The sequence below is a fragment of the Palaemon carinicauda genome, chromosome 15 (assembly GCF_036898095.1).
Source record: "Palaemon carinicauda isolate YSFRI2023 chromosome 15, ASM3689809v2, whole genome shotgun sequence".
Lineage (NCBI taxonomy): Eukaryota > Metazoa > Arthropoda > Malacostraca > Decapoda > Palaemonidae > Palaemon > Palaemon carinicauda.
Window position 1 is genome coordinate 135,282,782 of NC_090739.1, and position 17,101 is coordinate 135,299,882.

The 17,101-nt window shown below is 42.2% G+C and overlaps 2 protein-coding genes and 1 long non-coding RNA gene across 3 annotated transcripts in view; 2 read left to right on the forward strand and 1 right to left on the reverse strand.

Moving 5' to 3' along the window:
• The window catches only part of LOC137654776 (uncharacterized), a 314,879-nt gene that overhangs the window by 63,091 nt on the left and 234,687 nt on the right, over positions 1-17,101 (reverse strand). The window lies entirely within an intron of this gene.
• The window catches only part of LOC137654774 (attractin-like protein 1), a 280,888-nt gene that overhangs the window by 42,880 nt on the left and 220,907 nt on the right, over positions 1-17,101 (forward strand). The window lies entirely within an intron of this gene.
• The window catches only part of LOC137654773 (cyclin-dependent kinase 14-like), a 42,247-nt gene that overhangs the window by 20,515 nt on the left and 4,631 nt on the right, over positions 1-17,101 (forward strand). Inside the window, exons 2-6 of the mRNA XM_068388721.1 lie at positions 1,761-1,935; positions 5,779-5,965; positions 15,164-15,378; positions 15,869-16,030; positions 16,530-16,620. Coding sequence (XP_068244822.1) covers positions 1,761-1,935; positions 5,779-5,965; positions 15,164-15,378; positions 15,869-16,030; positions 16,530-16,620 — 830 coding nt within the window. The remainder of the gene's footprint in view (positions 1-1,760; positions 1,936-5,778; positions 5,966-15,163; positions 15,379-15,868; positions 16,031-16,529; positions 16,621-17,101) is intronic.

Consider the following 17,101-nt stretch of genomic DNA (forward strand, 5'->3'; position numbering starts at 1 on the left):
GTCTACCAGTTTTAATCCTCGTCCAAGCACTCGAGCATTCACCTCTCTCACCACTCCATCAACATACAAGTTAAACAACCACGGCGACATCACACATCCCTGTCTCAGCCCCACTCTCACCGGAAACCAATCACTCACTTCATTTCCTATCCTAACACATGCTTTACTACCTTTGTAGAAACTTTTCACTGCTTGCAACAACCTTCCACCAACTCCATATAACCTCATCACATTCCACATTGCTTTCCTATCAACTCTATCATACGCTTTCTCCAGATCCATAAACGCAACATACACCTCCTTACCTTTTGCTAAATATTTCTCGCATATCTGCCTTACTGTAAAAATCTGATTCATACAATCCCTACCTCTTCTAAAACCACCCTGTATTTCTAAGATTGCATTCTCTGTTTTATCCTTAATCCTATTAATCATTACTCTACCATACACTTTTCCAACTACACTCAACAAACTAATACCTCTTGGATTATAACACTCATCCACATCTCCCTTACCCTTATATAGTGGTACAATACATGCACAAACCCAATCTACTGGTACCATTGACAACACAAAACACACATTAAACAATCTCACCAACCATTCAAGTACAGTCACAACCCCTTCCTTCAACATCTCAGCTCTCACACCATCCATACCAGACGCTTTTCCTACTCTCGTTTCATCTAGTGCTCTCATCACTTCATCTATTGTAATCTCTCTCTCATTCTCATCTCCCATCACTGGCACCTCAACACCTGCAACAGCAATTATATCTGCCTCCCTATTATCCTCAACATTCAGTAAACTTTCAAAATATTCCGCCCATCTTTTCCTTGCCTCCTCTCCTTTTAACAACCTTCCATTTCCATCTTTCACTGTCTTCTCAATTCTTGAGCCAGCCTTCCTTACTCTCTTCACTTCTTTCCAAAACTTCTTCTTATTCTCTTCATATGAATGACCTAATCCCTGACCCCACCTCAGGTCAGCTGCCCTCTTTGCCTCACGTACCTTGCGCTTAACTTCCACATTTTTCTCTCTATAGAATGTAAAATTAATCTCTGGACATTTTATTTAAATATGTATAGGTTAGGAACAAGATAATTAGTATTGAAAATATAATTTCGTGTAATTTACACGGGTTCCGCTAGTTATTATTATTATTACTAGCTAAGCTATAACTAGTTAGAAAAGCAAGATGCTATAAGCCCAAGGGCTTCACCAGGGAAAAATAGCTCGGTGAGGAACAGAAATAAGGAAATAAATGATATAGGAAGTAATGAACAATTAAAATAAAATATTTTCTAAACATTAACAACATTAAAACAGATATTTCATATATAAAGTATAACAAGGCGCATGTCAGCCTGTTCAACATAAAAACATTTGCGGCAAGTTTGAACTTCTGAAATTGTACTAATTCAATTACTTGGGCACAGCTGTAATAAAACTTCTAGAATACTGTGTAGTATTGAGTCCCATGATGGAGAAGGCCTGACTATTAGCATTAATTGCATGCCTAGTATTATGAATAGGATGGAACTGTCTGGGCTGGGAAGATCTGAATGTAAAGGATGATCAGAATTATGAAAAATCTTATGTATCATGCATAATGAACTAAATGAACAACGATGTCGAAGCATGTTCATGTGTGTAGTAGATAGGCAGGTCAAGGAAAATTACCATTAGCTCATTAGATTAGATATAGTAATAATTCTTCTTGGTGATATTTTCATGTCTAATTAATTTCTGATTTACAGTTTAACGAATCAAGTAGTTGCTCTGAAGGAGATTCGGCTTCAGGAGGAGGAAGGTGCGCCCTTCACCGCCATACGGGAGGCTTCTCTTCTTAAGCAGCTCAAACACGCCAATATTGTTACTTTACACGACATCATTCACACAAGAGAAACACTCACATTCGTTTTTGAATATGTGGTAAGTGGATATTATGTCTTTTTTTGTACTGTCTATCACTCTGGTGGTTATTCATTATGCTTTTTTATTTGATTGTATTATTTCTCTAATTTTCTTTTCCACTGAATAATTGACTACTGTATACACACATACAGAGAAGAGTAGTGGGTCTTTGACTTTGGGACAAATCTTGAGGCCGGGAGACTTAACCATTTCCCTTAAAGAAATGGGAGGGCCTCTCCCTCAGCAGCAGTCTTTGTCTGATCTTTATGTTGACGATGCCCTACTTGTAATTTGGACCTCCTTTTGGATTGCAAGGTACCCCCTAAGTTGTTGGTGATGGCACTTGCTTCAAGGAAATCGTAGAAGAATGTTTCTGCGCTGGCACTGGACACCTTTAGCTTGTTTCCTTCGAGAGGAAAGAGGAGAGAGTCTCCATCTTGAGCTCCACCCCATTAAGACAACTTGGGTCATACCAGTCTATGTCTCTTTTCACAAAACCGATGGAGGAAACATGTCTAGTGTTAGCACGCCTCCCGCTTGCATTGCCAGCAGTTGAGGAGAGAGCTTCTCATTTGAATCCATGTGTTGACAAACATGTCTCTTGATATGCATGCAGGCATGACCACGTGCACACGCCTGAGCGCGCTAGTACTCCAGGCTACGCATATGGAGTTTCCTCCAGACAACCCCTCATCTCCTGAGTCAGTACTAATAGTGCACGCTACTCCCTCGTGCGTCTCACTGGCATGCGCCTTTCTTTACTTTACTTTGACGGCTGCTTTTCTGGCCCGATACAGCAGGGGAACCCCACTCTTTACAGGACTTCCACTGTCGTTTTACCTCGTTCGTTCAGAGTATTTAACTTTTCATATCTTGTATTGTTCATTTACTGTTAAATCGTCACTGTTGTATGACTGTTGAAAGGAGAAAGTCTTCAGTTTCCTCTTGAAAACCTTAATGTCTTCAATCATTCAGATGTTTCGTGGGAGCTTAATATATAGTCTTGGGGCCGCAGGGATTGGAGCCGGTTGGTTACAGCAAAATGTCTGGAACTGAGCGTCAAGCTTAACAAGATTATCAAACTCTTATGAGGGAGCTTTCACAAGCTTGACCAAAGTTACAGTTTCTTACAAGAATCTTCAGCTCAGAAAAAAGTTGTCGGATGGTTTGCCATTTACATGTGCTTATTTTTTGCTTTTGAAACAGTAGTGCTCATTAGTTTTGTACACCTCCTGTCACAAATTGATCAAATTTAGTCGTTATTTACAGGACAGTTTGGGTATCTTCAGCTATAACAAACCTGAAACTACCCAGTCTTAAAAGCATCATCCCCGAGAGACATCTCCAAGGTCAGCGTGCTGAAACTTCTACAGCTTCTTAGAAAGCCCAGAAAGCGGCTCGTAGTTTGCCTATCTCTTCTTAAGTGTCTAACAGTTCTGCACCTAGTTGTCCCATAGAATGAGAGGGGGGTTTCATATTTTTCTCAATGTGGTTCGTTAGGTATGGTTGGTCAAATCTTCAGCAAGCTAGTATGCCATAGTAGGTCTGTTGAGTGAAATACAGCATTTATGAAGACCCTGTGGCAATTGTCTAATTTATATCTTTAGGCTTTGCAAACAAATAAATAGAAAAGTCAAAGTCATCTTTTACTGTCATTGCCACCATGCTACAAGGTAGTTGGTGTCATAGTAGACAGATGAAAAGCTTAGAGTCTAACTTCTCTATTGACATCTATGTTCCATAGACATGATACATGTGCAGATGATATAAACAATATACAGTAACTACATTTTCAGAGCAGTAGGCTACTGATAAGAACCTGCTTATTCAAGTTATTCAAGCCTTTCTGAGTGGGTGTATTAGATAATTCAGATTAGTTTCTTTATTTTACTATTTTTTCTTTTCAAGTTGATATTTTAAATTAGTTGTTACTGCTGCTAAACTTACTTTTATATCCTTACAAATAATATCTGATAATTTTTCAAGCTGAGGAACTGGTCTGTCTTTATGATCAGATACATTAGAGATGATTGTCTTTAAATGCTATGTCCCAAGCTCTGGGTATCAGAGCAGTGAATTGTTGGAAGCCGTTGTTGTTCTCCTCAACAATTAGAATTATGTATGTGTACATCAACTGACAGCCAAAACTGATGCCAGCTCCACAGCACACTCAAAGAGCTTGAATCTGGAATGGTCACACTTTGATATGGGACTGTGGGAGAGACCTGAAACACTTTTGAATGCTGCTGGGACAATTTTAACCACAGATCTAGCATTGATGATACACTGGCCTCCCTTCAGCTCTTCCAGTGCACAGCGGACAACCTCAGTGATGCTCTCCTAAAAGCAGACCCAGATGTGACTTCCCACCATGTTACCGAATTCATGGTAGCCATCAAGTAACTCCCAATCATCCCTGTCTCTAGTGGCGTAAAATCAGCCCTGCTTGTCATGCAACAAAGCCTTGATGGGGTCAACTGGGACTTCAACACCAGCTTTTGCAGCAAAGCATAACCAGGGGCCAATGTGAATGCGATGATATAATGAATTACGCATTAAAAAATTCTCAATTTGCTGCCAATAGGGATTACAATAATAGACATTCAGCTTGAGGCTCCATGTATTGAAGGGTCTCAATTACAGACATTCAAGATGTTATCGGTTCTGTCTAAGGGAGAGAGAGGTCCATCTCATTATTTATATGGGCAATCTCTCAAAAGTATGAGGGCACGCCAGGATTCGCCACTTTGATGAACCAACTGCCAATGCCAGTTGATAGTACCAGTACCAAATAGGCAGCTTGTCCAGAGTATGCAAGGCAGTACTTTTTGTTCTCTGAAATTTCACACGAGTGGAACAGGAACGCCCACAAACAGTCCAAGGAATACCACCTAATCCAAAGAAGGCTGCATTGTGATGAAAGACGTAAATTAGCTTAACTTGTAAGCTCTAACTTAGTTGAAGTCAGGAAAGAAACATTCTCCCAGACAATTACAAACGTACCCATCACCAGCCTAAAGAATCCAAACTGCAAGCACAAGTGATCTGACTCCAACACCACATCTTTACTGCTGGCATATGAAAACATGTTCACTTTACTAAACATCCAACTATCGGGTTGCATGTTAGCATCAACCAGCAAGCCGCCAAAGCCAGCTACCTGTGCACGTCACAAATTAATTACTGTATTATTATTATTACTTGCTAAGCTACAACCCTAGTTGGAAAAGCAGGCTACTATAAGCCTAGGGGCTCCAACAAGGAAAATAGCCCAGTGAGGAAAAGAAACAAGGAAAAATAACATATTTTAAGAACATTAACAAGATTAAAATAAATATTTCCTATATAAACTATAAAACTTTAACAAAAAAAAAAAAAGGAAGAGTATAAGGTAGAAAAGTGTGCTAGAGTGTACCATCAAGCAAGAGAACTCTAAAGCTGATGTCAATGTTGTCATAGACTTTGGTGCAGTCTGATGTTTGGTCACGAAAATATTTCCATTGAAAATTTGGGAATAAAAGTTGCGTATTTATTATTGGAGGATTTCACTGGTTCCACCATTAGAAGAACTACTGTTAGCTTCTTATCAGCTTATTATGTCTTTCAACATAAGGAAGGGTTTATTCATAATTCTATATTCGCAAATGAAATAAACCTTTATGAATTTTCAGTTCTTCCATATGATCTATCAGAATAATGATACCTCTCTATTTTGTAATATTTATTAAATTTGTATCATTAATTTCATTAAATTCATAAAAACTGTGAAACCATATCTGCAGCTTACATATCACTGTGACAATGAATACTGAAAGATGTTTCATAACGTTTGCATCATTATTTCTTTTTCCTTTTCCACAGCACACGGACTTGTCCCAGTATTTAGAGAAACATGGTGGAGGCCTTCATCCGCGGAACGTGAAGTTATTCCTCTTCCAGCTCCTACGAGGTCTTTCATTCTGCCATCGACGACGTATCTTGCATAGAGATATCAAACCCCAAAATCTGCTCATCTCCGAAATTGGTGAACTCAAGATTGCCGACTTCGGTATGTAAAACTTTTTCCTGTCTGTTAAATTCATAAAAGAAAATTAATCTTAGATCTTCACATATTAATACACTTACACTCCTATACGGTATGCACACATAAATTCACTAGGGGAGGGGATGGGTTGATGTCCAATTAGGAATATGGAAAATATATAGCTGTTTTAGATTCCTTGTTTTTTTTTGCAATCAAACCACCGTTCATGTTAGACATGTACTCATACCTATGTATGCAAGCACACAGGCACCCACTCACAAATATATATACAGTATATTTATATATATACTATGTCCCTTACTGTTTCTACATTATTAGATTTTGTCATAGGCAAGCTGCAAAGGTAGCATAGCACCTGTGATTCCTCTAGTCACTATAATGGACTGTTCCAAATGTGGGCCAGTGTTGCCACTTGTTCTGCCTAAGAATTCCACCTGGTAAGGAAATAGGCCTTTAAACGTTGTAGTACCTAAAACCATCAGAACATCAGCTAAATTAACCAAATTCAATCACAATTTCTATACTTTGTAATGTTAGTTTTAGTTCAAAATACAATAAATATCAACAGATATAAAAAAAATAGACTTCATATTATAGATATAAGACAGATTTTTATTCCAGATGATAGTTTTTAACCTTGATAACTATGCAGAAATATCTTCTGTTCCAGGCAGAATAAAGCAGAAATTGGAAATTGAAATGATGAAGATCCCTCTGTAGATTTATCTGTCATTACCCCCACAATTCCGCCTTTTGGCAACCCAGATGTGGGCCATATACTTTTCTAAGGACCTTAGCAAGTTTGTCTTTAGTTCATATTTTAGCTTTGAGTACTTATCATCTTCCTCCTCTGTCAAACAGGTAATGAACCTTTCTAAATCGTCGTTTGTCAAGTCTTCTTGATTCTTCTGTAGATTTCCGATTACTCCTTCACCCAATATGTCTGCCATTCAATCACGATCGAGCTGTGTTGTCATTTCTATAAGAAATTTTCAAATTGCCAAACAGTATCTGGAAATCCTGTAAGTTGTTAATGTCCACAGACGAAACGTTCTTCAAGCAGACATTGACTGTCCATCTCAGCTTTAATAATTATCGTAATGGCATCGGCGGCGGTAAACGTCTTCTAGCAATCTACTACATTCATATTGGGTTCTGCATCTAAATCCATTTGTATCATTTCAAACACCTGAAGAGGGTAGATGAAATAAAAAATACAATAGTATACTATTATGATAAAATATTTGTGCAAAAATGAAATATGCACAGTACTTCCATATGTATGGACTGAATATGAGCAATATGTATGACAAAGAGATAGAGTAGCATAGAAAAGGGGACTTTATTTTAGTTTTCTAAGGTAGAATATGACAGTTGACAAGTAGATGAGTATATGCATATCATATTTATAAAAATAAAAAGAAAAAAATATCCTATAATATTTGTGTTTGACATGATTTTTTATAGGTATTTACATCATAGTACAGTGCATATTTTCATCTTAAATTTCCATGACCTCTTACATGTTGAACGTACAGGCCTTTGCACACTTTATGATTCCTTGGTCGAGAAGTTATAGGATTGAGGTAGTATTTGGGTGAAAGAAATTCAACTCATTCTAATTTTCTAACGTTATGTCTTTGGAATGTCCAGCAGCATTGTCTACAATCAGTAGTGCCATAAACGGAAACCCTTCCTTCTCAAGGTATTTTTACACTTCAGTTGCAAAGCAATCATTGTATCACTGGTTGGAGGGAGCAGCAGTGACGTAGGCTTTGGCATTGTGTTGCAGGGAAACAAGAAGCTTACCTTTGATTTTATTCTTCAAAGCATGCAGGTTCTTAGGGCAATATACGCCTGGCCTTACTATATGATCCATTGCATTGCCATAGAAAACCAAGGTCAGCCATTGCTTCCATGCCTTGATCCCAGGTGCTGTTTAGTACTTTGCTGAATGTCAGTCTTGCTAGTCATTTTTAAAAAAAAAAGCTGCCTCATTGCAGTTAAAAACTTGCTGTGGATGATATTAGCCTTTTCTAATTATTTCTGCAAATTTTGCTGGATATGCAAGTGATGCCAGTTCATCCTCCATACTCTGATACTGTACATTCTATATGCGAATTCGAAATAATGGAGACAGACTATGCCTTTTTGCTCCTCATCCTCTTTGGGGTCCCACTGTATATAAGTTACTTAAAGTACTACACAAATACCTGTGGTAGACTATCATCGTATGCATCGATAACGTCAGCCACTGGCAAAACCGAAAGTTCTGGAAAGCATTTCATCCTTGGGCAAAGTACTTTATAAGTGTTGTATTACATCTTAAATCTTAGTTCAATAATTTTGTAACTGTTAAAGGAATTACCGCCTTTTTAAATTGTTTATTGGATAGGATAAGTACTGCTATTCGATAGTCAGTAACTGTTAAACGTTTTAATTAAAAAATGTTATTTTCCTTAGTAAAATAAATTTTTGAATATACTTACCCGGTGATCATGTAGCTGCAACTCTGTTGCCCGACAGAAAAAACCTACGGGCGGGATACGCCAGCGATCGCTATACAGGTGGGGGTGTACAACAACAGCGCCATCTGTCGAGTAGGTACTCAGGTACTTCTTGTCAACAAGAACCAATTTTCTCCTCGGTCCACTGGGTCTCTATGGGGAGGAAGGGAGGGTCCTTTAATTCATGATCACCGGGTAAGTATATTCAAAAATTTATTTTACTAAGGAAAATAACATTTTTCAATATTAATCTTACCCGGTGATCATGTAGCTGATTCACACCCAGGGGGGTGGGTGGAGACCAGCATACATGTTAACATAAGAAGCTAAGTATCCCGTATTTCAATTTAGCAGTTATTCAAAATAACAAACATAAAATTAATAAGTACCTGGTAAGGAAGTCGACTTGAACCATTACTCTGCCTTTTTAAGTACGTCTTCCTTACTGAGCCTCGCGATCCTCTTAGGATGCTGAGCGACTCCTAGGTGCTGAAGTATGAAGGGCTGCAACCCATACTAAAGGACCTCATCACAACCTCTAATCTAGGCGCTTCTCAAGAAAGAATTTGACCACCCGCCAAATCAACCAGGATGCGAAAGGCTTCTTAGCCTTCCGTACAACCCAAAAACAACAATAAAAAGCATTTCAAGAGAAAGATTAAAAAAGGTTATGGGATTATGGGAATGTAGTGGTTGAGCCCTCACCTACTACTGCACTCGCTGCTACGAATGGTCCCAGGGTGTAGCAGTTCTCGTAAAGAGACTGGACATCTTTAAGGTAAAATGATGCGAACACCGACTTGCTTCTCCAATAGGTTGCATCCATTACACTCTGCAGAGATCGGTTCTGTTTGAAGGCCACTGAAGTAGCGACAGCTCTAACTTCATGTGTCCTTACCTTCAGCAAAGCATGGTCTTCCTCATTCAGATGAGAATGGGCTTCTCTAATCAAAAGTCTGATGTAATAAGAAACTGCGTTCTTCGACATCTGTAAAGTAGGTTTCTTAATAGAACACCATAAAGCTTCTGATTGTCCTCGTAATGGCTTCGTACGTCTTAAATAGTACTTAAGAGCTCTTACTGGGCATAGTACTCTCTCTTGTTCGTTTCCAACCAAACTGGACAGACTTGGAATCTCGAACGATTTGGGCCAAGGACGAGAAGGGAGTTCGTTTTTAGCTAAAAAACCAAGCTGTAAGGAACATGTAGCCGTTTCAGATGTAAATCCTATGTTCCTGCTGAAGGCGTGTATCTCACTGACTCTTTTAGCTGTTGCCAAGCAAACGAGAAAAAGAGTCTTCAAAGTGAGATCTTTAAAAGAGGCTGATTGAAGCGGTTCGAACCTTGCTGACATCAGGAACCTTAAAACCACGTCTAAGTTCCAACCTGGTGTGGCTAACCGACGCTCCTTTGAGGTCTCAAAAGACTTAAGGAGGTCCTGTAGATCTTTGTTGTTGGAAAGATCTAAGCCTCTGTGGCGGAAGACTGCTGCCAACATGCTTCTGTAACCTTTGATCGTAGGAGCTGATAGGGATCTTACCTTCCTTAGGTGTAAAAGGAAGTCGGCTATCTGCGTTACAGAGGTACTGGTTGAGGATACTGAATTCGCCTTGCACCAGCTTCGGAAGACTTCCCATTTTGACTGGTAGACCTTGAGAGTGGATGTCCTCCTTGCTCTGGCAATCGCTCTGGCTGCCTCCTTCGAAAAGCCTCTAGCTCTTGAGAGTCTTTCGATAGTCTGAAGGCAGTCAGACGAAGAGCGTGGAGGCTTGGGTGTACCTTCTTTACGTGCGGCTGACGCAGAAGGTCCACTCTTAGAGGAAGAGTCCTGGGAACGTCTACTAGCCATTGCAGTACCTCGGTGAACCATTCTCTCGCGGGCCAGAGGGGAGCAACCAACGTCAACCTTGTCCCTTCGTGAGAGGCGAACTTCTGCAGTACCTTGTTGACAATCTTGAACGGGGGGAACGCATAAAGGTCTAGATGGGACCAATCCAGAAGAAAGGCATCTACGTGAACTGCTGCTGGGTCCGGAATCGGTGAGCAATAATTTGGGAGCCTCTTGGTCATCGAGGTAGCGAACAGATCTATGGTGGGCTGACCCCACAGGGCCCATAGTCTGTTGCAAACATTCTTGTGAAGGGTCCATTCTGTAGGGATGATCTAACCCTTCCGGCTGAGGCGGTCTGCCATGACATTCATGTCGCCTTGAATGAACCTCGTAACAAGCGAAATCTTTCGATCTCTTGACCAGGTGAGGAGGTCCCTTGCGATCTCGAACAACGTCATCGAATGAGTCCCTCCTTGCTTGGAGATGTACGCCAAGGCTGTAGTGTTGTCGGAGTTCACCTCCACCACCTTGCCTAGAAGGAGGGACTTGAAGCTTCTCAAGGCCAGATGAACTGCCAGTAGCTCCTTGCAGTTGATGTGTAGCGCTCTTTGATCCGGATTCCAGGTGCCCGAGCATTCCCGACCGTCCAGTGTCGCACCCCAGCCCGTGTCCGATGCGTCCGAGAAGAGAAGGTGGTCGGGGGTCTGAACAGCCAGTGGTAGACCTTCCTTGAGAAGAATGTTGTTCTTCCACCAAGTCAGTGCAGACTTCATCTCTTCGGATATAGGAACTGAGACCGCTTCTAGCGTCATGTCCTTTCTCCAGTGAGCAGCTAGGAGATACTGAAGGGGTCGGAGGTGGAGTCTCCCTAACGCGATGAACTGGTCCAGCGATGAAAGCGTCCCTATTAGACTCATCCACTGTCTGACTGAACACCGGTTCCTTTTCAGCATGCTCTGGATGCATTCTTGGGCTTGACTGATTCTGGGGGCCGACGGAAAAGCCCGAAAAGCTTGACTCTGAATCTCCATACCTAGATAGACTATAGTTTGGGATGGGACGAGTTGGGACTTTTCTATATTGACCAGGAGACCCAATTCCTTGGTCAGATCCATAGTCCATTTGAGATTCTCCAGACAGCGACGACTTGACGAAGCTCTTAAAAGCCAGTCGTCCAAATAGAGGGAGGCTCTGATGTCTGCCAAATGCAGGAATTTGGCAATATTCCTCATCAGTTTGGTAAACACTAGAGGTGCCGTGCTTAGGCCAAAGCACAGGGCTTGGAACTGGTAAACCACCTTCCCAAAGACGAACCTTAGGAAAGGTTGGGAGTCTGGGTGGATGGGGACGTGAAAGTACGCGTCCTTTAGGTCTAACGAGACCATCCAGTCTTCCTTCCTGACCGATGCTAGCACCGACTTCGTCATCTCCATGGTGAACGTCTGCTTGGTGACAAAGACATTTAGAGCACTGACGTCCAGCACCGGTCTCCACCCTCCTGTCTTCTTCGCTACTAAGAAGAGACGGTTGTAGAAGCCCGGGGATTGATGGTCCCGGACTATGACTACCGCTCCCTTTTGTAGCAAGAGAGACACCTCTTGCTGTAAAGCTAGCCTCTTGTCCTCCTCTCTGTACCTGGGAGAGAGGTCGATGGGAGTAGTTGCTAGAGGGGGCTTGCGCAAGAATGGAATCCTGTACCCCTCTCTGAGCAACTTCACAGACTGTGCGTCTGCACCCCTGTTCTCCCAGGCCTGCCAGTAGTTCTTGAGCCTGGCTCCCACTGCTGTCTGGAGAAGAAGGCAGTCAGACTCTGCCTTTTGAGGACTTGGAACCCTTCTTCTTTTTGCCACGTTGACTATCGGCACGGGTACCTCCTCTGCTGGAGGTTCTGCCACGAAAGGGCGGAATGAACCTAGACGCTGGTGTGTCCATCCTAGGTCTAGGCACGGAAGGTAAAGCTGTGACTTTACGTGCGGATGACGCCACCAGGTCATGGGTGTCTTTCTGGATCAACGAGGCGGCAATCCCCTTGATCAGCTCTTCAGGAAAGAGACACTTGGATAGCGGAGCAAACATCAGCTCTGACTTCTGACATGGTGTGATCCCCGCCGACAAGAAGGAGCAAAGGTGATCTCGCTTCTTAAGAACTCCAGACACGAAAGAAGCCGCAAGCTCGCCAGACCCATCCCGAATGGCTTTGTCCATGCATGACATGATGAGCATGGCAGAGTCCTTATCCGAAGGGGAGGTCTTTCTGCTTAACGCTCCCAAACACCAGTCCAGGAAGTTGAAGATCTCAAACGCACGAAAAACTCCCTTCAAAAGATGGTCCATGTCCGAAAAGGTCCAGCAAATCTTGGAGCGTCTCATAGCCAGTCTGCGGGGAGAGTCTACCAGACTTGAGAAGTCGCCCTGGGCAGAGGCAGGAACTCCCAAGCCGAGAACTTCTCCCGTGGCATACCAGACGCTAGATTTGGAAGCAAGCTTGGTCGGGGGAAAGATGAAGGATGTCTTCCCAAGTTGCTTCTTGGCCTGCAACCACTCTCCCAGTACCCGTAAAGCTCTCTTGGATGAGCGCGCGAGTACGAGCTTCGTAAAGGCAGGAGCTGCTGACTGCATGCCTAAAGCGAACTCAGAGGGAGGTGAGCGAGGGGCTGCAGACACAAACTGGTCCGGATACAACTCCTTAAACAGTGCAAGGACTTTCCTAAAGTCTAAGGAGGGAGGCGTAGTCTTGGGTTCATCAATGTCGGAGTGTTGATCGTCCAAATGCGCAGCTTCGTCGTCATCAGAGATTCCTTCATCCGAATGCTGAGGAGGAAGCGGCAAAGGAGGAGAAGAAAGCTGGACAGCTGAATCCGGCAGCACGGGTGCATGCGTAGCTGCACTGGATCCAACATCATGCCGCTGCTGGTCAGTCTGAGAGCTGGCAACAACAAAAGCGGAGTGGTGGTGCGTGGTGGGGACTGCCGTGGGTTGCGGAGACTGCCGCATTGCGTCAAAACACGGCAGCTTGACAGCACCTTCCCACTGCTGATGCGGAAGCTCACGCATGTCAACGGAGGGTGCCGCACGTCGGCTAACGTCAACATGCATCTGGCAGGGTCGACTGCGCATCGGTGGTGGAGCTCTTACAGCCGGAGTGTGGGAGCAGGCAGCCGCAGTGTCAGTTGAGCGCACAACCGTGGCAGGTTGTAGGTTAACGGGTGCAGTGTCAACCTTCTCAGCACGATACTCCTGCATGAAGGAAGCTAGCTGAGTCTGCATAGACTGCAGCAAAGACCACTTAGGGTCTACAGCGGTTGGTGCAGCAACAGACGGAGTGATTGCCTGCTGCGGAACCACTCTACCTCTCTTGGGAGGTGTGCAGTCTTCGGAAGACTGCGGCGAGTCCGAACTGACCCAGTGGCTACACCTGGGCCGTTGGACTCGCTCGGAAGGGACCTTGCGCTTGAGAGGTCGTGAGACCTTGGTCCAGCGTTTCTGACGAGAAACTTCTTCCGCAGACGAGGAATGAATGGGCTCACTCGTCTGTTTGTGGGTGGGACGATCTCTGCAAGATACGTCCGCAACCACTGAGGGTACATCTGTACGCTGATCAAGGCCTGTCGAACCCTTTGGTCCTTCGACATTGCTTCTCCCCTGGGCTTGGGAGCTTGCAAGAGGTCCCGGACTGGGAGGACGACTGGCACGAACAGATGCACCCTCATGCGTAACACTGACACTTTTCACAGCACTTGCACTTACTACACTTCCCACTGCACTTTTCTCCTTCAACTCTTTGACATCGGCCAAGAGTTGATTGCGGTCATTCGCTAATGACTCCACTCTGTCACCAAGAGCCTGAATGGCACGCATCATGTCCGCCATTGAGGGTTGCTGAGAGCTAGAAGAAGGGTCGGGTGTAACCACTACAGGGGAAGGAATAGGTTGTGGGGCATGGGGAGAGGAAAAATCAAAAGAGCGAGACGAACTCCTCCTGATCCTATCCTTCTCTAGCCTACGTGCATTCTTAAGGAATTCATGAAAATCGAATTCCGAAAGCCCAGCGCATTCCTCACATCGATCTTCCAATTGACAGGCTTTACCCCTACAATTGGAACAAACGGTGTGAGGATCTATAGAGGCCTTCGGAAGACGCCAAGAACAGTCCCTAGCGCTACACTGCCTGTACTTGGGGACTTGAGTAGGGTCAGACATCTTGAATTAGTCAAAGGGGGAAATCCAAAATCTATCCAAGTCGTCAACAAATAATCCAAAATCTAATCAATAAAGCTTGATAAGGTATTGATGATAACTCCTGTACAGCGAAAGCTAATAACTAGAGAGAATACATCACCAAAAGCGTGAAAATCAACTCCAGAAACAACAGCGTATCAAGTAGGTCTTGCCGGTGGCACGACAGAGAGAAAATTGGTTCTTGTTGACAAGAAGTACCTGAGTACCTACTCGACAGATGGCGCTGTTGTTGTACACCCCCACCTGTATAGCGATCGCTGGCGTATCCCGCCCGTAGGTTTTTTCTGTCGGGCAACAGAGTTGCAGCTACATGATCACCGGGTAAGATTAATATTGAAAAATACTTATTTTTAGTACAACAATTTTTTACTTGATAAAATTTGTTAAATAAAATTTTCTTTTAAAGATTTAATAAAATTTTATTTGCTATTTTTATATAGATTTTATTATTTTGTATTTCATGATTACCAGAAAATTAAATCTGGTATGAGATATCCCAGATTCCATGAGTTCTCTGGGCCTGCGTTGTACCAGAACTGGTGGGATATTGATCGATTGATTGAACTAGTTAAAGTGCTGTATTTTCTTCAAAACAGGCTAATTTTCTTACTCTAATTTATACAGGACTCGCCCGTGCCAAGTCTGTTCCATCTCACACTTACTCCCACGAGGTGGTAACACTCTGGTATCGACCGCCGGATGTTCTTTTGGGATCTACAGACTATTCTACCTCTCTGGACATGTGGGGTGTTGGGTGTATATTCTCAGAGATGATCACAGGTGTTCCAGCGTTTCCAGGTGTCAGAGATATTCAAGATCAGTTGGATAAGATTTTCAAGGTAAGGGAGGAACAAAATGATGCATGTATTAAAGCAGAAAAAGGATGACATACATACATACATATACCAAAGGCACTTCCCCCAATTTTGGGGGGTAGCCGACATCAACAATGAAACAAAACTTCTCAATTAGAAGGCCACATATAAGTACAGTGAAACCTCTAGACATGAAAGTTTATGTATACAAAAAACATTTTACGAATCGACATACAAAGATTTTTTTACCCATTATGAGAAAATCCATAGGATACGAAACAAAATTTGTACAGTGAGGTTTACTGAATTAATCAAATATATTTGGCTCTCTTTCATTCTATTTCATTACACAAAAAAATCATGTTACAAAAGCCACTCCGGAACTAATTAATTTTGTATCCTGAGGTGCTACTGTACTATGTATTGATAGTTTTCTGATTGATGATTAATAGCTACTACGCTGATGCAGCAGGCCTTGTCCTTATGCTTTCATACATTCTCTTCCTTCGTTCAGGTCGTTGGAACTCCCACTGAGGAAACGTGGATGGGTGTTACTCAGCTACCGAATTATAAATCTCATCGGTTGGTGCTCCACCGTCCCCGCAGACTATCATCTCTATTCCCCAGACTCAATGACATTCCTCATGCAGAGTCTTTAGCAACACAGTTCCTACAGGTAATTTTCGTCTATATCTTTTTTCCCTGTTGGAGCTCTTGGGCTTATAGCATCTTGATTTTCCAACTAGGTATGTAGCTTAGCTAGTGATAATCATCATCTCCTCCTATGCCTATTGATGCAAAGGGCCTCAGTTAGATTTCACCAGTCATCTCTATCTTGAGCTTTTAATCCATAGTAATAATACAGTACTGGTATATTTCTAATTATGTGATTGTGGCAGTGTTAATGAGCTGGTACATTTGTAATTATGAGTTTAAGGAATATGTCATGAAAATTCAGTGTTTTATTTCAGTTATACTATCTACAAAGATGAATTGATTCACATTTGCGTAGCCTGGATGTGTGTGAGCGTATAGTTTTTTTTATCAAAATGAGCGGAACAATACATTTCACTTGTGATAAGGAATCATTTAGCTACATAGAAATAGAAATGTTCCCCTCTCCCTCTTATGTTCTAATTTGCTTTCTGTATTTTTCACAATAATTTTTCTTCCAGATTCAACCCAACAAACGGCTGTCATCAGAGGCTGCTTTGAGAAATGTATATTTTGCAGATTTGCCTCCGCACATATATGAATTAGATCCGGGTAAGCACAAAGTGTAAAGCTCAAGTCTCTTCTGTAGATATTCTTGTTTTTTACTCAACAGGGATTTATATTCAAACACAATAAATGGCTAAAATCACAATTTAATATTACGCAACATCATGTTAGGCTTTATCAAGTACTCAGGGCTATCACCTTTAGAAATAAGGAATTCTATTATATGATATATTTGGCAATTACACTTTTCCTAGAATTAATTATGTATGGAATTTTTAATAAATTTTAATTATCAAGGTCCTGATCTCCATTGTAATACCCCTGACGTAGAAAAATTATTTCATGTCGGAAAGAAATAAAAGCTGATAACTCAGACATTTCGCAAACTAATCTATGAATATTCCTTGCCAAGGTGCATTGAGATAGCTTTGTCTTCAGAGAAATAATGACTGTTTCTTTCCTGGTTGTTGTGTTTTTGCTTTTTGCTTTTCCAACTCTCCTGAATCATATCACAATCCAGTACCAT